The sequence below is a fragment of the Oncorhynchus mykiss genome, chromosome 2, assembly GCF_057628025.1.
Source record: "Oncorhynchus mykiss isolate SJ-2025 chromosome 2, ASM5762802v1, whole genome shotgun sequence".
Lineage (NCBI taxonomy): Eukaryota > Metazoa > Chordata > Actinopteri > Salmoniformes > Salmonidae > Oncorhynchus > Oncorhynchus mykiss.
Window position 1 is genome coordinate 5,355,108 of NC_143023.1, and position 21,084 is coordinate 5,376,191.

General features: G+C 49.0%; 1 protein-coding gene across 3 annotated transcripts in view; it reads left to right on the plus strand.

Annotated features, from left to right (window-relative positions):
* Positions 1 to 21,084, plus strand: part of LOC110507039 (DEP domain containing MTOR-interacting protein) — a 67,995-nt gene that overhangs the window by 21,137 nt on the left and 25,774 nt on the right. For all 3 annotated transcript variants that reach the window (XM_090186162.1, XM_090186165.1, XM_090186153.1), the window contains 2 exons: positions 4,475 to 4,656; positions 12,126 to 12,308. In XM_090186162.1, coding sequence (XP_090042288.1) covers positions 4,475 to 4,656; positions 12,126 to 12,308 — 365 coding nt within the window. The remainder of the gene's footprint in view (positions 1 to 4,474; positions 4,657 to 12,125; positions 12,309 to 21,084) is intronic.

The following is a 21,084-nucleotide window of genomic DNA, read 5'->3' on the forward strand; positions in this document are numbered from 1 at the left end:
TGAGATGACGGCTACAGGAAATGATTTACAGCGACCGATATGACCCGTCTGTAGTTGTCTGATCATCCATCAAATCCAATGTTATTGGTCACAGACACATGGTTCATCATATTGGGCCTCCCTATCATATGTTGCTCTGCTGGTCTTTGTCTAATAACACCTGGACATATTTTAAATAGAACCTTTTTTTTTTTGGTTCCAGGTAGAACTCTTTTTGGGTTCCATATAGAATCTTCCGTGGAAAGAGTTCTACATGGAACCCAAAAGGGTTCTTACCTGGAACCAAAAAAAGGTTCTCCTACGGGGTCACTAAAGAACCCTTTTTAGGAACTCCTTTTTCTAAGAGTGTAGGTTTTTGAGCGTCTACTTAAAATATGTCCAGGTGTTATTAGACAAAGACGAGCAGAGCAACATATGGTAGGGAGGTCCAATATGATGAACCATGTGTCTTGATCTTTCAAAAATTACAAAAATAAGGATAAAACATCAAATGTGGATCAAATCTTCCAGTAAGTGGATGTATACGAACAGCATAATAACTGGTTCTAAAGTTGCAGAGTTGTTATTTTTTAATGAAGCTGTGGCCAGACCTGCCTGGGTGGTTTAGATCAGATGTGGATTCGTGCTGTGTTCCGAAAGGCACACTATTACTTTCCTTTTTCAAAAGTAGTGCACTATATAGGGAATAGGGTGCGATTTGGGATGTGTCCTGGGTGTGTGGGTCAGCTGTCGGCTTGGTAATCTTTCACATGTCAAGCGTCAAGACTAAAGTGAGGTTAATGGGTGGGTTAGTTGACTCAGTGATAAGATGGCGAAACGTCAGCAAACAGTCACACGTCATTGCTTCCTATGGGAAAGAGGAATGAATCTGTGAAGAGAGAATCGCTGCCCCGCCTTGGAGAACACAAGCTATAGCCACACCATGATGACGTGGTCTGTCTTTGTCTCAGTGCAAGCAGTAACATGTACATTATAGTTTTCACTGTCTTTGTCTCAGTGCCAAGCAGTAACATGTCCATTATAGTTTCCACTGTCTTTGTCTCAGTGCCAAGCAATAACATGTCCATTATAGTTTCCACTGTCTTTGTCTCAGTGCCAAGCAGTAACATGTCCATTATAGTTTCCACTGTCTTTGTCTCAGTGCCAAGCAGTAACATGTCCATTATAGTTTCCACTGTCTTTGTCTCAGTGCCAAGCAGTAACATGTCCATTATAGTTTTCACTGTCTTTGTCTCAGTGCCAAGCAGTAACATGTCCATTATAGTTTCCACTGTCTTTGTCTCAGTGCCAAGCAGTAACATGTCCATTATAGTTTTCACTGTCTTTGTCTCAGTGCCAAGCAGTAACATGTCCATTATAGTTTCCACTGTCTTTGTCTCAGTGCCAAGCAGTAACATGTCCATTATAGTTTTCACTGTCTTTGTCTCAGTGCCAAGCAGTAACATGTCCATGTATAGTTTCCACTGTCTTTGTCTCAGTGCCAAGCAGTAACATGTCCATTATAGTTTTCACTGTCTTTGTCTCAGTGCCAAGCAGTAACATGTCCATTATAGTTTCCACTGTCTTTGTCTCAGTGCCAAGCAGTAACATGTCCATTATAGTTTCCACTGTCTTTGTCTCAGTGCCAAGCAGTAACATGTCCATTATAGTTTCCACTGTCTTTGTCTCAGTGCCAAGCAGTAACATGTCCATTATAGTTTCCACTGTCTTTGTCTCAGTGCCAAGCAGTAACATGTCCATTATAGTTTCCACTGTCTTTGTCTCAGTGCCAAGCAGTAACATGTCCATTATAGTTTCACTGTCTTTGTCTCAGTGCCAAGCAGTAACATGTCCATTATAGTTTTCAGTCTTTGTCTCAGTGCCAAGCAGTAACATGTCCATTATAGTTTTCACTGTCTTTGTCTCAGTGCCAAGCAGTAACATGTCCATTATAGTTTTCAGTCTTTGTCTCAGTGCCAAGCAGTAACATGTCCATTATAGTTTTCACTGTCTTTGTCTCAGTGCCAAGCAGTAACATGTCCATTATAGTTTTCAGTCTTTGTCTCAGTGCCAAGCAGTAACATGTCCATGTATAGTTTCCACTGTCTTTGTCTCAGTGCCAAGCAGTAACATGTCCATTATAGTTTTCACTGTCTTTGTCTCAGTGCCAAGCAGTAACATGTCCATTATAGTTTTCACTGTCTTTGTCTCAGTGCCAAGCAGTAACATGTCCATGTATAGTTTCCACTGTCTTTGTCTCAGTGCCAAGCAGTAACATGTCCATTATAGTTTCCACTGTCTTTGTCTCAGTGCCAAGCAGTAACATGTCCATTATAGTTTCCACTGTCTTTGTCTCAGTGCCAAGCAGTAACATGTCCATGTATAGTTTCCACTGTCTTTGTCTCAGTGCCAAGCAGTAACATGTCCATTATAGTTTCCACTGTCTTTGTCTCAGTGCCAAGCAGTAACATGTCCATTATAGTTTCCACTGTCTTTGTCTCAGTGCCAATCAGTAACATGTCCATTATAGTTTCCACTGTCTTTGTCTCAGTGCCAAGCAGTAACATGTCCATTATAGTTTTCACTGTCTTTGTCTCAGTGCCAAGCAGTAACATGTACATTATAGTTTTCACTGTCTTTGTCTCAGTGCCAAGCAGTAACATGTCCATTATAGTTTTCACTGTCTTTGTCTCAGTGCCAAGCAGTAACATGTCCATTATAGTTTTCACTGTCTTTGTCTCAGTGCCAAGCAGTAACATGTCCATTATAGTTTTCACTGTCTTTGTCTCAGTGCCAAGCAGTAACATGTCCATTATAGTTTTCACTGTCTTTGTCTCAGTGCCAAGCAGTAACATGTCCATTATAGTTTTCACTGTCTTTGTCTCAGTGCCAAGCAGTAACATGTCCATTATAGTTTTCACTGTCTTTGTCTCAGTGCCAAGCAGTAACATGTCCATTATAGTTTTCACTGTCTTTGTCTCAGTGCCAAGCAGTAACATGTCCATTATAGTTTTCACTGTCTTTGTCTCAGTGCCAAGCAGTAACATGTCCATTATAGTTTCCACTGTCTTTGTCTCAGTGCCAAGCAGTAACATGTCCATTATAGTTTTCACTGTCTTTGTCTCAGTGCCAAGCAGTAACATGTCCATTATAGTTTTCACTGTCTTTGTCTCAGTGCCAAGCAGTAACATGTCCATTATAGTTTTCACTGTCTTTGTCTCAGTGCCAAGCAGTAACATGTCCATTATAGTTTCCACTGTCTTTGTCTCAGTGCCAAGCAGTAACATGTCCATTATAGTTTCCACTGTCTTTGTCTCAGTGCCAAGCAGTAACATGTCCATTATAGTTTCCACTGTCTTTGTCTCAGTGCCAAGCAGTAACATGTCCATTATAGTTTCCACTGTCTTTGTCTCAGTGCCAAGCAGTAACATGTCCATTATAGTTTCCACTGTGTTGTTCATACTGTTTATTCCCATAGCTCCACCTGTTTCCACACGTGTGTGTGTGTGTGTGCGCCAAACATGGCATGTGTATTCAGTCTGTTGGGACTCCCCTTGTCGTCTTCGGATATATATCTTGTACCAGGATCACTCAGTAGGAGGCTGCTGTGGTTAACTGACATCTATATTGTACCAGGGTCACTGTAGGAGGCCGCTGGGGTTAACTGACATCTATATTGTACCAGGATCACTCAGTAGGAGGCTGCTGGGGTTAACTGACATCTATATTGTACCAGGATCACTCAGTAGGAGGCTGCTGGGGTTAACTGACATCTATATTGTACCAGGATCACTCAGTAGGAGGCTGCTGGGGTTAACTGACATCTATATTGTACCAGGATCACTCAGTAGGAGGCTGCTGGGGTTAACTGACATCTATATTGTACCAGGGTCACTCAGTAGGAGGCCGCTGGGGTTAACTGACATCTATATTGTACCAGGGTCACTGTAGGAGGCCGCTGGGGTTAACTGACATCTATATTGTACCAGGGTCACTCAGTAGGAGGCCGCTGGGGTTAACTGAACCTGTTCACCTTAAGTCCTAGTGCTCTTCCTGGAAGTTCATCTTTATAAATAGCACAGAGGTGGCCAAGCTACCCTCCTCCCGGGGACATGGGAACTACCCATCAGCAAGGTTTTGATTCCAGCATTACGCTAACACACCTGGTTTGACTTAGTCATTCATTAGCTAAATCAGGTGTGTTATTGGTCGGAGCAAAAGCCTGCACAGGTAACTATTTTAGATGGAGGTTGATGGAGAAAAGTCTGTTATTGTGTTGAATCAGAATGTAAAACGATGTACAACTGATTTCCACATCGTATAAAGTAGTCTGTCTTAAAACAATAAACCTGTCCTTCTCAACAGGCTGATGATGAACACATCGTATAAAGTAGTCTGTCCTAAAACAATAAACCTGTCCTTCTCAACAGGCTGATGATGAACACATCGTATAAAGTAGTCTGTCCTAAAACAATAAACCTGTCCTTCTCAACAGGCTGATGATGAACACTGAGACGTCCATCCTAGCGACTCGGGAAGAAGAGGGTGAGACGTTTGAACGGACGCTGGTGGCCTCGGAGCTTGTTGATTGGCTGCTGGCGGAGGGAGAGATGGCGACCCGAGAGGAGGCGGAGCATCTTGGACGGAGGCTTCTAGAACACGGGATCATGCAGCATGGTGAGTGGAAGGAGCGTTTTCATCGTCGGTCTGATTTTTTTAAATTTAAAATTTAATTTTTGGAGACATCCCAACTAACATAAGGTCACGGCCAGTACCCCACCTGTCACACTGATGAAATGACATATCTCTGAGTCCTGAGTAGGGTTAGTCCTGCCGTTTGGGAACCACTTCCCTAAGCGAATGTAATTATAGGCCCTTTTTGAAGAAGCAGTTATGAAAGCTGAATGCTGTACTTTCTTCTACTCGTCTACTATTTAGCCCTTCCTGGTTTTCACTGAGGATTTACATGGTAACATGGTCCAATGATAATTACACAATAATTACCCATCGTGGTAATAACATTTTGCGCTGTTGTCAGTTGCTTCGATTTAATTCTATGGCGCTGTAATTTCCAAGTTGACTTTGCTAGGTGAAAGAGGAGACGTGGGAGGGTTGATGTTCACACATGGTGGACAGTCACATTGGGTCCTCTCTTCCAAAGGGCTGTCAAGGATCCTATTTTAGTCAGGGAACACGGTGTCTTCTCTGGTCAGACAGGGATCACTCTGTGATCAAAGGCATGCTGGTATCATCATCATCACCGTCTTGGATTGGATCTGTCCTGGTTTTTCTACCACACACCACACACCACACACCACACACCACACACCACACACCACACACCACACACCACACACCACACACACACCACACACACAATTATTTTACTATTCTTGTTGGGACCAAACAATTGAACCTTAAACCTTGACCCTTTAATTCCTAACCCTAATTGTAAACCCTAACCCCTTAAGCCTAAAACATCCACACGTGTCCAAATTGTCCTTGTTTTACTGTCCTTGTGAGGATTTCGGGGTCCCTACAAGGATGATGAGACCAAACACGTTTTGAAAGTTTAGCAGAGACTTTTTTTAAAACTTGGCTCCCAGAATTTCAGATTCACAGAAGATTGAGTTAACTTTCGATATGTTTTTATCTCACGACCAGTTTCATAATTAAACACGGCACATTTATCTGCTTGAATCGCGCGCTTCCTGCCCCATCCTCAAATGACAGGCACAGGGCTCTGGTCAAAACTAGTATAGGGAATAGGGTGCCATTTTTATTATGTGCCCTGGTCTGGCTCACATGACTGGCTGAAAGGACTGGTGTTGTCACGGTGACATGACTGGCTGGAAGGACTGGTGTTGTCACGGTGACATGACTGGCTGAAAGGACTGGTGTCGTCACGGTGACATGACTGGCTGAAAGGACTGGTGTTGTCACGGTGACATGACTGTTAGTCTGTTAGTCTCTCTCTCTCTTTCGTCAGAGGTTAGCTGGGGTCTGTTTTCCGAGGTCAGGAGTGGGGAGGAACAGGGTGAAAGGGTTCTCTTATCAGGCCTGGTGGAATTCCTCTCTGTATAGTAACAGGGCAGTCATTGTAATTTAGTCCAGTAGAACAGTGACGAGGTGAATCACATCTCCAATAGGCCCTTCGCTGCGCTAGGAGTTAAAAGCAGGAAGTCACACCAGTTACTCATGTACAGGGCATGGCCACCTGCATGGCTAGAGTGACTGTCCTGAGTCTCCTGACACTAATGTTACTGAACAACTGCAGCTTAGGGAATGTTTTACAGCTGAGTTGTGCTCAGAGGTGGTTCCACTACGGGGGGGGGGGGTGAACCCCTGATCAGAGACAGATGGACGTCATGCCTCTGGTCTCTGGCCAGGGTGTTCCCGACCGAGATCAGCTGCTCACCTCTGGACAACGGTGTGTGATCCGGCCTAGATACACACATACAGCACACACAATCATCGACCCAGATACACACACACATACAGCACACACAATCATCGACCCAGATACACACACACACACACAGCACACACAATCATCGACCCAGATACACACCCACGCACACCGGTAGCATGTGTTGCGCACACGCGCGGCATACCAATGTCACGTGCACACCCACTAGACGCTCTCTGTCCTACTCTCTGTCCTCTACCCAGGCTGCTGTTGGAACTGGTCTTCCTCTGTGTGACAGAGACAGACTAAAATACAGCAGGGAGTAGAGCTGCTACTGAGCCAGTCAACCTCCTCTTTCTACAGGATCACCTGTCTCTATTACTGAGCCAGTCAACCTCCCCTTTCTACAGGATCACCTGTCTCTCTGTCTCTATTACTGAGCCAGTCAACCTCCTCTTTCTACAGGATCACCTGTCTCTATTACTGAGCCAGTCAACCTCCCCTTTCTACAGGATCACCTGTCTCTATTACTGAGCCAGCCAACCTCCTCTTTCTACAGGATCACCTGTCTCTATTACTGAGCCAGTCAACCTCTTTCTACAGGATCACCTGTCTCTATTACTGAGACAGTCAACCTCTTTCTACAGGATCACCTGTCTCTCTGTCTCTATTACTGAGCCAGTCAACCTCCCCTTTCTACAGGATCACCTGTCTCTATTACTGAACCAGTCAACCTCTTTCTACAGGATCACCTGTCTCTCTGTCTCTATTACTGAGCCAGTCAACCTCCCCTTTCTACAGGATCACCTGTCTCTCTGTCTCTATTACTGAACCAGTCAACCTCCTCTTTCTACAGGATCACCTGTCTCTATTACTGAGCCAGTCAACCTCCCCTTTCTACAGGATCACCTGTCTCTATTACTGAGCCAGTTAACCTCCTCTTTCTACAGGATCACCTGTTTCTATTACTGAGCCAGTCAACCTCCCCTTTCTACAGGATAACCTGTCTCTATTACTGAGCTAGTCAACCTCCCCTTTCTACAGGATAACCTGTCTCTATTACTGAGCTAGTCAACCTCCCCTTTCTACAGGATCACCTGTCTCTATTACTGAGCTAGTCAACCTCCCCTTTCTACAGGATCACCTGTCTCTATTACTGAACCAGTCAACCTCTTTCTGCAGGATCAGTCCCATGTACTGGTCACCTTGTCGTAATGGTCACCTTGTCGTCATGGTCACCTTGTCGTCATGGTCACCTTGTTGTCATGGTCACCTTGTTGTCATGGTCACCTTGTCGTCATGGTCACCTTGTCGTCATGGTCACCTTGTCGTCATGGTCACCTTGTCGTCATGGTCACCTTGTCGTCATGGTCACGTGTTCAGCACTTTAATATAATCAGCTCTGGTTCTCTTGACTGTGGCACATCAGAATGGTCTCCCATCCTCGGAGCGGCTCAACCCTGCTTATCTGTCATCAGAGACAAGCCAGCAGCGGGTTGCAGCAGGATGGTACTGTGTGGGTACTGCCTACTGCCTGCTGGCTCAGTACAGGCTCTGAGATACAATCTGATTCCAGTGTGCTGAGCTGTGTAGTGCAGAGCGTGCCTGTTTCCAGTGTGCTCTTCTCGGGCCCTGGACAATGGGCTAACCTATGAGCAGAGAGCAGGGCTCTAACCCCAGAGAGACTGCATCACTGCTGGGTTCACACTCACCACCCTGCCTGTGGCTCTTACCCTGCCTCTGTCTGCATTCCTCTCCTCGGCTGGCACAGACCATACTGGTACCTCGGCTGGCACAGACCATACTGGTACCTCGGCTGGCACAGACCATACTGGTACCTCGGCTGGCACAGACCAGACTGGTACCTCGGCTGGCACAGACCAGACTGGTACCTCGGCTGGCACAGACCAGACTGGTACCTCGGCTGGCACAGACCAGACTGGTACCTCGGCTGGCACAGACCAGACTGGTACCTCGGCTGGCACAGACCAGACTGGTACCTCGGCTGGCACAGACCAGACTGGTACCTCGGCTGGCACAGACCAGACTGGTACCTCGGCTGGCACAGACCAGACTGGTACCTCGGCTGGCACAGACCAGACTGGTACCTCGGCTGGCACAGACCAGACTGGTACCTCGGCTGGCACAGACCAGACTGGTACCTCGGCTGGCACAGACCAGACTGGTACCTCGGCTGGCACAGACCAGACTGGTACCTCGGCTGGCACAGACCAGACTGGTACCTCGGCTGGCACAGACCAGACTGGTACCTCGGCTGGCACAGACCAGACTGGTACCTCGGCTGGCACAGACCAGACTGGTACCTCGGCTGGCACAGACCAGGCTGGTACCTCGGCTGGCACAGACCAGGCTGGTACCTCGGCTGGCACAGACCAGGCTGGTACCTCGGCTGGCACAGACCATGCTGGTACCTCGGCTGGCACAGACCATGCTGGTACCTCGGCTGGCACAGACCATGCTGGTACCTCGGCTGGCACAGACCATGCTGGTACCTCGGCTGGCACAGACCATGCTGGTACCTCGGCTGGCACAGACCATGCTGGTACCTCGGCTGGCACAGACCATGCTGGTACCTCGGCTGGCACAGACCATGCTGGTACCTCGGCTGGCACAGACCATGCTGGTACCTCGGCTGGCACAGACCATGCTGGTACCTCGGCTGGCACAGACCATGCTGGTACCTCGGCTGGCACAGACCATGCTGGTACCTCGGCTGGCACAGACCATGCTGGTACCTCGGCTGGCACAGACCATGCTGGTACCTCGGCTGGCACAGACCATGCTGGTACCTCGGCTGGCACAGACCATGCTGGTACCTCCGCTGGCACAGACCATACTGGTACGAAACCAATAAGTAGCCATCATCAGATTCTGTCTCGTATCTCGCAAAGGATAATGGGATGGATCAGAAGTAGACCGGCTACGATGGGTTGCCATGACATTAGAAAATATTACCTAGGAGACATTGTCTGCTGAACTCCATTCCTGCCTCAAAACTGTCTGAATGAATCTTAGCTAAAACAGTAAATGTGTCAATTCATGTATTTTTTTGTGATTAAGTCTTAGTAGTCACATTTGACATCTAGCTAATGATTATTGTGCTTCAATGAGCAGTATTTCTGAAGTTTGACCATGGGCACGAAAACTAGCATAAAACAATCGAGCCAGTCACTGAAATGATCTTTGACTGAAACGATGCTTCTAACCAACCAGCTATCTACTTAGTGCTGCACACACACAATGTTGAAATCTTCCAACAAAAGCTAGCTAGCAAGCTACTGTAGAGAGGTTGACTAGCACAAAGAGGCGGGCCTAACTAAATAGGTCCGCCTCTTTAGTTAGGTCCGCCTCTTTAGTTAGGTCCGCCTAACTAAAGAGGCGGGCCTAACTAAAGAGGCGGGCCTAACACACACAAATGGACAAAGACAGAGGCCTGGCCTCCTCTCAGAATCAACTTGATCGCTCGCTCCTGAGGAATAATCAAGGCTGCTTGGCAGAACCCAGCCGTGACCCGGTTGGTGCTGCCACCTGGGGTTGGAGTGTGGAAGTGTGCCATGGTAGTGTGTTTGTCTATGTCCTAACACTCACCTTCCCCCACATCATCACACGACAGCGCACACACACGACAGCGTACGCACACACACACACTGCATACTTTAAATGTCTGAACTGTAGAACAATAGCAGCCCTGCCTGGATGGATCCACATTGTGGGTTGTTTTGGTTCTGTTGTCCCACACAATCACTGCATTCCTGGTTGATAGACTCACACAGAGAGCTGGTGATTTGATCTTTGTGGCCCAACACCATGTGCAACCGAGTCAATGGGTGAATGAATTAACGTAACCAAGAGTCACTGAACATGTTGTTTTGGTTTGATTATATGTGAATTACAATGAGCTGATATTTAGATCTTTGTAAATCAACACCATGGCAACAAGTGTTCTGAATACACACAATCAACCCCCGTTTTTAATCCTGATCGCTCCCTTTTTAGGGCACACGGTGCCAAAACATAATCAGAAACTATTGTTGGGTTATGGACCAGATTATGACTGAATCATTCTGAACTTTTTTGTATTGCTGAAATGTGTTTGTGGTAACTGCCATGTTTTTAGACTGGGGGAATTGCATTGGACTGTCACTCTACCAACGTCAGGAGAGAACTTCCTCCTGGGATAAAAAACAAACAGGACAATCCATCACTATAAACCACAGGATCAAAACCACTTCATACAGTCACAACAGCAGCTTTATAGCATCACAAGATGCATCCATAACCAGATTAGTATTTTTTATTCATTTTTTTATCTTTATTTAACCAGACAAATTCTTATTTTCAATGACAGCCTAGGTTAACTGCCTGTTCAGGGGCAGAACGACAGATTTGTACCTTGTCAGCTCGGGGATTCGAACCTGCAACCTTTGGGTTACTAGTCCAATGCTCTAACCACTAGGCTACCCTGCCGCCCCTTAAGTAGAACATACCAGCTGTATTTCTGTATTTTTAAAGTTAATATATCTTAAACTTGATTGCTGACATGCAAAATTGAGACTATATCAACAATGGACTAATGAAATAAAATACCAAAATATTGTTTTTGGGTGGAGTGTTCCTTTAAATCCTGAGTCCTTACCCCTTGGCACAGTTATGCAGGCTTTATGGCTTAGTTACACAAGTGACAGTCACATTTTAATTCCTGGATGGCTTTAGTCGTATAGTCAGTCAGAGTTGGTTTTATGTCTTTCAAGGGATTTGGGGATTTTAAGGGGCATTCAGAGCCTCCCCCTGTACTGAGCGTTAGCCAAGTGAGAGTGTTGGCACAATGACGGCCCAAGCTAAGAGAGGGAGAGAGTGTGTTTGTGTCCAACCCTAAGAGACTTAGCTGATTACTGGTATTGGAGGCACCATCAGAGGTGTTCTGTCTGAATGGAATAATTGAAGAGTTACAGGATTTGGAACTGAACTACCTTCTGTTCTATAGTTACCAGGATTTACAGTTAGTTACTGTAGTTACCAGGATTTACAGTTAGTTACTGTAGTTACCAGGATTTACAGTTAGTTACTGTAGTTACCAGGATTTACATTTAGTTACTGTAGTTACCAGGATTTACATTTAGTTACTGTAGTTACCAGGATTTACATTTAGTTACTGTAGTTACCAGGATTTACAGTTAGTTACTGTAGTTACCAGGATTTACAGTTAGTTACTGTAGTTACCAGGATTTACAGTTAGTTACTGTAGTTACCAGGATTTACAGTTAGTTACTGTAGTTACCAGGATTTACAGTTAGTTACTGTAGTTACCAGGATTGACAGTTAGTTACTGTAGTTACCAGGATTGACAGTTAGTTACTGTAGTTACCAGGATTGACAGTTAGTTACTGTAGTTACCAGGATTGACAGTTACTGTAGTTACCAGGATTGACAGTTACTGTAGTTACCAGGATTGACAGTTACTGTAGTTACCAGGATTGACAGTTAGTTACTGTAGTTACCAGGATTGACAGTTAGTTACTGTAGTTACCAGGATTGACAGTTAGTTACTGTAGTTACCAGGATTGACAGTTACTGTAGTTACCAGGATTTACAGTTAGTAACTGTAGTTAACAGGATTTAGTCAGTTACTGTAGTTACCGGGATTTACAGTCAGTTATATGAAACAGTAACTGAACGATCCTAAACAATCGTTTTGTTCTGTTTCTCTCTCTGACAGTGACCAACAAGCACCACTTTGTCGATGGAGGGCTGCTGTACCAGTTCAGACTGAACTTCCGAAGGAGACGACGTCTGATGGAGCTGCTGAACGAGCGCTGTCGTACCATCCCAGAGAGCCATGACAGCCCCTTCTGTCTCCGCAAACAGAACCCAGAGGGAAGCAACACCAGCTTCCTGTCTGGTAAACCTCAATGTCTAGCAATCAAATGTCTTTATAAAGCCCTTTTTACATCAGGAGTTGTTGTACCCACACTATCTACTGTCACACTGGGGCCAAATCCCACTATAACCCTTAGCCCCTACTCCCTACTCCCTATCTACTGTCAGACTGGGGCCGAATCCCACTATAACCCTTAGCCCCTACTCCCTATCTACTGTCAGACTGGGGCCAAATCCCACTATAACCCTTAGCCCCTACTCCCTACTCCCTATCTACTGTCAGACTGGGGCCGAATCCCACTATAACCCTTAGCCCCTACTCCCTATCTACTGTCAGACTGGGGCCGAATCCCACTATAACCCTTAGCCCCTACTCCCTACTCCCTATCTGTCACACTGGGGCCAAATCCTACTATAACCCTTAGCCCCTACTCCCTACTCCCTATCTACAGTCACACTGGGGCCAAATCCCACTATAACCCTTAGCCCCTACTCCCTATCTACTGTCAGACTGGGGCCGAATCCCACTATAACCCTTAGCCCCTACTCCCTATCTACTGTCAGACTGGGGCCGAATCCCACTATAACCCTTAGCCCCTACTCCCTACTCCCTATCTGTCACACTGGGGCCAAATCCTACTATAACCCTTAGCCCCTACTCCCTACTCCCTATCTACAGTCACACTGGGGCCAAATCCCACTATAACCCTTAGCCCCTACTCCCTATCTACTGTCAGACTGGGGCCGAATTCCACTATAACCCTTAGCCCCTACTCCCTATCTACAGTCACACTGGGGCCAAATCCCACTATAACCCTTAGCCCCTACTCCCTATCTACTGTCAGACTGGGGCTGAATCCCACTATAACCCTTAGCCCCTACTCCCTACTCCCTATCTACTGTCAGACTGGGGCCGAATCCCACTATAACCCTTAGCCCCTACTCCCTACTCCCTATCTACTGTCAGACTGGGGCCGAATCCCACTATAACCCTTAGCCCCTACTCCCTACTCCCTATCTACAGTCACACTGGGGCCAAATCCCACTATAACCCTTAGCCCCTACTCCCTATCTACTGTAAGACTGGGGCCGAATCCCACTATAACCCTGAGCCCCTACTCCCTATCTACTGTCACACTGGGGCCGAATCCCACTATAACCCTTAGCCCCTACTCCCTATCTACTGTCACACTGGGGCCGAATCCCACTACAACCCTTAGGGTAAGGGTTTACACATATCAACATCAGGGTTAGGGTAGAGTGTATAGTATGTGGGTGAAGGTCGTCAGTAGGTTTGTGGACCTGAGGGAGTGCTGTAGAGTGTATAGTATGTGGATGAAGGTCGTCAGTAGGTTTGTGGACCTGAGGGAGTGCTGTAGAGTGTATAGTATGTGGGTGAAGGTCGTCAGTAGGTTTGTGGACCTGAGGGAGTGCTGTAGAGTGTATAGTATGTGGGTGAAGGTCGTCAGTAGGTTTGTGGACCTGAGGGAGTGCTGTAGAGTGTATAGTATGTGGGTGAAGGTCGTCAGTAGGTTTGTGGACCTGAGGGAGTGCTGTATAGTATGTGGGTGAAGGTCGTCAGTAGGTTTGTGGACCTGAGGGAGTGCTGTAGAGTGTATAGTATGTGGGTGAAGGCCGTCAGTAGGTTTGTGGACCTGAGGGAGTGCTGTAGAGTGTATAGTATGTGGGTGAAGGTCGTCAGTAGGTTTGTGGACCTGAGGGAGTGCTGTAGAGTGTATAGTATGTGGGTGAAGGTCGTCAGTAGGTTTGTGGACCTGAGGGAGTGCTGTAGAGTGTATAGTATGTGGGTGAAGGCCGTCAGTAGGTTTGTGGACCTGAGGGAGTGCTGTAGAGTGTATAGTATGTGGGTGAAGGTCGTCAGTAGGTTTGTGGACCTGAGGGAGTGCTGTAGAGTGTATAGTATGTGGGTGAAGGTCGTCAGTAGGTTTGTGGACCTGAAGGAGTGCTGTAGAGTGTATAGTATGTAGGTGAAGGTCGTCAGTAGGTTTGTGGACCTGAGGGAGTGCTGTAGAGTGTATAGTATGTGGGTGAAGGTCGTCAGTAGGTTTGTGGACCTGAGGGAGTGCTGTAGAGTGTATAGTATGTGGGTGAAGGTCGTCAGTAGGTTTGTGGACCTGAGGGAGTGCTGTAGAGTGTATAGTATGTGGGTGAAGGTCGTCAGTAGGTTTGTGGACCTGAGGGAGTGCTGTAGAGTGTATAGTATGTGGGTGAAGGTCGTCAGTAGGTTTGTGGACCTGAGGGAGTGCTGTATAGTATGTGGGTGAAGGTCGTCAGTAGGTTTGTGGACCTGAGGGAGTGCTGTAGAGTATATACTATGTGGGTGAAGGCCGTCAGTAGGTTTGTGGACCTGAGGGAGTGCTGTAGAGTGTATAGTATGTGGGTGAAGGCCGTCAGTAGGTTTGTGGACCTGAGGGAGTGCTGTAGAGTGTATAGTATGTGGGTGAAGGCAGTCAGTAGGTTTGTGGACCTGAGGGAGTGCTGTATAGTATGTGGGTGAAGGCCGTCAGTAGGTTTGTGGACCTGAGGGAGTGCTGTAGAGTGTATAGTATGTGGGTGAAGGTCGTCAGTAGGTTTGTGGACCTGAGGGAGTGCTGTAGAGTGTATAGTATGTGGGTGAAGGTCGTCAGTAGGTTTGTGGACCTGAGGGAGTGCTGTATAGTATGTGGGTGAAGGTCGTCAGTAGGTTTGTGGACCTGAGGGAGTGCTGTAGAGTGTATAGTATGTGGGTGAAGGTCGTCAGTAGGTTTGTGGACCTGAGGGAGTGCTGTAGAGTGTATAGTATGTGGGTGAAGGTCGTCAGTAGGTTTGTGGACCTGAGGGAGTGCTGTAGAGTGTATAGTATGTGGGTGAAGGCCGTCAGTAGGTTTGTGGACCTGAGGGAGTGCTGTAGAGTGTATAGTATGTGGGTGAAGGTCGTCAGTAGGTTTGTGGACCTGAGGGAGTGCTGTAGAGTGTATAGTATGTGGGTGAAGGTCGTCAGTAGGTTTGTGGACCTGAGGGAGTGCTGTAGAGTGTATAGTATGTGGGTGAAGGTCGTCAGTAGGTTTGTGGACCTGAGGGAGTGCTGTAGAGTGTATAGTATGTGGGTGAAGGTCGTCAGTAGGTTTGTGGACCTGAGGGAGTGCTGTAGAGTGTATAGTATGTGGGTGAAGGTCGTCAGTAGGTTTGTGGACCTGAGGGAGTGCTGTAGAGTGTATAGTATGTGGGTGAAGGTCGTCAGTAGGTTTGTGGACCTGAGGGAGTGCTGTAGAGTGTATAGTATGTGGGTGAAGGTCGTCAGTAGGTTTGTGGACCTGAGGGAGTGCTGTAGAGTGTATAGTATGTGGGTGAAGGTCGTCAGTAGGTTTGTGGACCTGAGGGAGTGCTGTATAGTATGTGGGTTAAGGTCGTCAGTAGGTTTGTGGACCTGAGGGAGTGCTGTAGAGTGTATAGTATGTGGGTGAAGGTCGTCAGTAGGTTTGTGGACCTGAGGGAGTGCTGTAGAGTGTATAGTATGTGGGCGAAGGCCGTCAGTAGGTTTGTGGACCTGAGGGAGTGCTGTAGAGTGTATAGTATGTGGGTGAAGGCAGTCAGTAGGTTTGTGGACCTGAGGGAGTGCTGTATAGTATGTGGGTGAAGGCCGTCAGTAGGTTTGTGGACCTGAGGGAGTGCTGTAGAGTGTATAGTATGTGGGTGAAGGTCGTCAGTAGGTTTGTGGACCTGAGGGAGTGCTGTAGAGTGTATAGTATGTGGGTGAAGTCCGTCAGTAGGTTTGTGGACCTGAGGGAGTGCTGTAGAGTGTATAGTATGTGGGTGAAGGTTGTCAGTAGGTTTGTGGACCTGAGGGAGTGCTGTAGAGTGTATAGTATGTGGGTGAAGGCAGTCAGTAGGTTTGTGGACCTGAGGGAGTGCTGTAGAGGGTATAGTATGTGGGTGAAGGTCGTCAGTAGGTTTGTGGACCTGAGGGAGTGCTGTAGAGTGTATAGTATGTGGGTGAAGGTCGTCAGTAGGTTTGTGGACCTGAGGGAGTGCTGTAGAGTATATACTATGTGGGTGAAGGCCGTCAGTAGGTTTGTGGACCTGAGGGAGTGCTGTAGAGTGTATAGTATGTGGGTGAAGGCCGTCAGTAGGTTTGTGGACCTGAGGGAGTGCTGTAGAGTATGTGGGTGAAGGCCGTCAGTAGGTTTGTGGACCTGAGGGAGTGCTGTAGAGTGTACAGAATGTGGGTGAAGGCCGTCAGTAGGTTTGTGGACCTGAGGGAGTGCTGTAGAGTGTATAGTATGTGGGTGAAGGTCGTCAGTAGGTTTGTGGACCTGAGGGAGTGCTGTATAGTATGTGGGTGAAGGCCGTCAGTAGGTTCTAAGCCTCATAATGAGAACCTAAAGTCAGCTTAAATGAACAACCTCGTCCACTACCTTCCTTTAACATCCTCTTCAGCAGGAGCTGGCAGACGACGCAATTATATCAAACGGTTTCCGACTCCTAATACATGGAATGTTCCAGAGGTTACAGAGGAAAGTACAGCACTGAGTTCCTCTGAGCTCCAGTTAGCTGGTCTGTCTCTTATCGTTGAGATTCACTGGAAGGAGGAAGGAATGAGGGAACAGCTCCTCCACAACCTACATGTGTGATACCTGCTGCTGGCTTTGGTTCCTGACAAAAACACCTATGTGAGGGTTTTCTGCAAAACAGATTTTTTTTAAATGTAACTTTTATTTAACTAGGCAAGTCAGTTAAGAACGAACTCTTATTTACAATGACGGCCTAGGAACAGTGGGTTAACTGCCTTGTTCAGGGGCAGAAGGACAGATTTTTACCTTGTCAGCTCGGAGATTCGATCCAGCAACTTTTCGGTTACTGCCGTCCCTACACTCTAACCACTAGGCGACCTGCCTGCCCCCCCACTCTAACCACTAGGCGACCTGCCTGCCCCTCCACTAACCACTAGGCTACCCTGCCTGCCCTTCCACTAACCACTAGGCGACCTGCCTGCCCTTCCACTCTAACCACTAGGCGACCTGCCTGCCCCTCCACTAACCACTAGGCTACCCTGCCTGCCCTTCCACTCTAACCACTAGGCGACCTGCCTGCCCCTCCACTCTAACCACTAGGCGACCTGCCTGCCCCTCCACTAACCACTAGGCGACCTGCCTGCCCCTCCACTAACCACTAGGCGACCTGCCTGCCCCTCCACTAACCACTAGGCGACCTGCCTGCCCCTCCACTCTAACCACTAGGCGACCTGCCTACCTCTCCACTCTAACCACTAGGCGACCTGCCTGCCCCTCCACTAACCACTAGGCGACCTGCCTGCCCCTCCACTCTAACCACTAGGCGACCTGCCTACCTCTTCACTCTAACCACTAGGCTACCTGCCGCGCCTCCACTCTAACCACTGGGCTACCTGCCTGCCCCTACACTCTAACCACTAGGCGACCTGCCGTCCCTACACTCTAACCACTAGGCGACCTGCCGTCCCTACACTCTAACCACTAGGCGACCTGCCGTCCCTACACTCTAACCACTAGGCGACCTGCATGCCCCCCCACTCTAACCACTAGGCGACCTGCCTGCCCCTCCACTAACCACTAGGCAACCTGCCTGCCCCTCCACTAACCACTAGGCGACCTGCCTGCCCCTCCACTAACCACTAGGCGACCTGCCTGCCCCTCCACTAACCACTAGGCGACCTGCCTGCCCCTCCACTAACCACTAGGCTACCTGCCTGCCCCTCCACTAACCACTAGGCGACCTGCCTGCCCCTCCACTAACCACTAGGCGACCTGCCTGCCCCTCCACTAACCACTAGGCGACCTGCCTGCCCCTCCACTAACCACTAGGCGACCTGCCTGCCCCTCCACTAACCACTAGGCGACCTGCCTGCCCCTCCACTAACCACTAGGCGACCTGCCTGCCCCTCCACTAACCACTAGGCGACCTGCCTGCCCCTCCACTAACCACTAGGCTACCCTGCCGTCCCTATGATGCTATTAACACGGTCGGGTTTTAAAGCTGAATGTCACGTTGTCACACTACTACATGGACAACAGGCTCTCTAGTTAAACAAACTGTGGCTTTATAGAGACTTCATAACATGTTCATAAGCACTACACATAGATGCAAAAATATGTTTTATCCATCTTTCGTTTTCTATGTTCAGCAGGATTCAGGGTTCTCTACGTTCTGCAGGGTTCTCTACGTTCTGCAGGATATTGCAGAGCACTGATGCACAATGACATGATTCTTTAGACTTTGCTCCACCGCCTGCCACAGTCTAGAGGCGTCCTGCTTTATGGAGGCTATATACAGCCTACCTGGAAAGAGTGATTAGACACACCTACACATCCTTTCACAACTAACAACTCAGACCTCTGACGACAGCAACACTGCTTTTACACAGTCCTTTTCCCTCTAGTGCACTACTATTGACTAGGACCCATAAGGCTCTGGTCCCAAGTAGTGCACTGTATAGAGAATAGGGCTCCATTTGGGACATAATTGGTGTTTCGCTCTGAAAAGAAACAAATGTTGAATTGGGGATAAAAAGTCTCTCAGACCTTCATTTGTTTTTGATGACATCAAAGGGGGAAAATGTGCTAATGAATAAAGGACATTCGCTTGTTCTCTCTCTCGCCTCTCTCGCCTCTCTCTCTCTCGCCTCTCTCTCTCTCGCCTCTCTCTCTCTCGCCTCTCTCTCTCTCGCCTCTCTCTCTCTCGCCTCTCTCTCTCTCGCCTCTCTCTCTCTCGCCTCTCTCTCTCTCGCCTCTCTCTCTCTCGCCTCTCTCTCTCTCGCCTCTCTCTCTCTCGCTCTCTCTCTCGCTCTCTCTCTCGCCTCTCTCTCTCTCTGGCCTCTCTCTCTCTCGCCTCTCTCTCTCGCCTCTCTCTCTCGCCTCTCTCTCTCGCCTCTCTCTCTCGCCTCTCTCTCTCGCCTCTCTCTCTCGCCTCTCTCTCGCCTCTCTCTCTCGCCTCTCTCTCTCGCCTCTCTCTCTCGCCTCTCTCTCTCTCGCCTCTCTCTCTCGCCTCTCTCTCTCTCGCCTCTCTCTCTCTCGCCTCTCTCTCTCTCGCCTCTCTCTCTCTCGCCTCTCTCTCTCTCGCCTCTCTCTCTCTCGCCTCTCTCTCTCTCGCCTCTCTCTCTCTCGCCTCTCTCTCTCTCTCGCCTCTCTCTCTCTCGCCTCTCTCTCTCTCTCGCCTCTCTCTCTCTCTCGCCTCTCTCTCTCTCTCGCCTCTCTCTCTCTCTCGCCTCTCTCTCTCTCTCGCCTCTCTCTCTCTCTCGCCTCTCTCTCTCTCTCGCCTCTCTCTCTCTCGCCTCTCTCTCTCTCTCGCCTCTCTCTCTCTCTCGCCTCTCTCTCTCTCGCCTCTCTCTCTCTCTCGCCTCTCTCTCTCTCTCGCCTCTCTCTCTCTCGCCTCTCTCTCTCTCTCGCCTCTCTCTCTCTCTCGCCTCTCTCTCTCTCGCCTCTCTCTCTCGCCTCTCTCTCGCCTCTCTCTCTCGCCTCTCTCTCGCCTCTCTCTCTCTCTCGCCTCTCTCTCTCTCTCGCCTCTCTCTCTCTCTCGCCTCTCTCTCTCTCTCGCCTCTCTCTCTCTCTCGCCTCTCTCTCTCTCTCGCCTCTCTCTCTCTCTCGCCTCTCTCTCTCTCTCGCCTCTCTCTCTCTCTCGCCTCTCTCTCTCTCTCGCCTCTCTCTCTCTCTCGCCTCTCTCTCTCTCTCGCCTCTCTCTCTCTCGCCTCTCTCTCTCTCTCGCCTCTCTCTCTCTCTCGCCTCTCTCTCTCTCTCGCCTCTCTCTCTCTCGCCCCTCTCTCTCGCTCTCTCGCCCCTCTCTCTCGCTCTCTCGCCTCTCTCTCTCTCTCGCCTCTCTCTCTCTCGCCCCTCTCTCTCTCTCTCTCGCCTCTCTCTCTCTCGCCTCTCTCTCTCTCGCCTCTCTCTCTCTCTCGCCTCTCTCTCTCTCGCCCCTCTCTCTCTCTCTCTCGCCTCTCTCTCTCTCGCCTCTCTCTCTCTCGCCTCTCTCTCTCGCCTCTCTCTCTCGCCTCTCTCTCTCGCCTCTCTCTCTCGCCTCTCTCTCTCGCCTCTCTCTCTCGCCTCTCTCTCTCTCGCCTCTCTCTCTCTCCTCTCTCTCTCTCGCCTCTCTCTCTCTCGCCTCTCTCTCTCTCGCCTCTCTCTCTCTCGCCTCTCTCTCTCTCTCGCCTCTCTCTCTCTCTCGCCTCTCTCTCTCTCTCGCCTCTCTCTCTCTCTCGCCTCTCTCTCTCTCTCGCCTCTCTCTCTCTCGCCTCTCTCTCTCTCGCCTCTCTCTCTCTCGCCTCTCTCTCTCTCTCGCCTCTCTCTCTCGCCTCTCTCTCTCTCTCGCCTCTCTCTCTCTCTCGCCTCTCTCTCTCTCTCGCCTCTCTCTCTCTCTCGCCTCTCTCTCTCTCTCGCCTCTCTCTCTCTCTCGCCTCTCTCTCTCTCTCGCCTCTCTCTCTCTCTCTCTCTCTCTCGCCTCTCTCTCTCTCTCGCCTCTCTCTCTCTCTCGCCTCTCTCTCTCTCTCGCCTCTCTCTCTCTCTCGCCTCTCTCTCTCTCTCGCCTCTCTCTCTCTCTCGCCTCTCTCTCTCTCTCGCCTCTCTCTCTCTCTCGCCTCTCTCTCTCTCTCGCCTCTCTCTCTCTCGCCCCTCTCTCTCGCTCTCTCGCCCCTCTCTCTCGCTCTCTCGCCCCTCTCTCTCGCTCTCTCGCCCCTCTCTCTCGCTCTCTCGCCCCTCTCTCTCGCTCTTTCGCCCCTCTCTCGCCTCTCGCTCTTTCGCCCCTCTCTCGCCTCTCTCTCGCTCTTTCGCCCC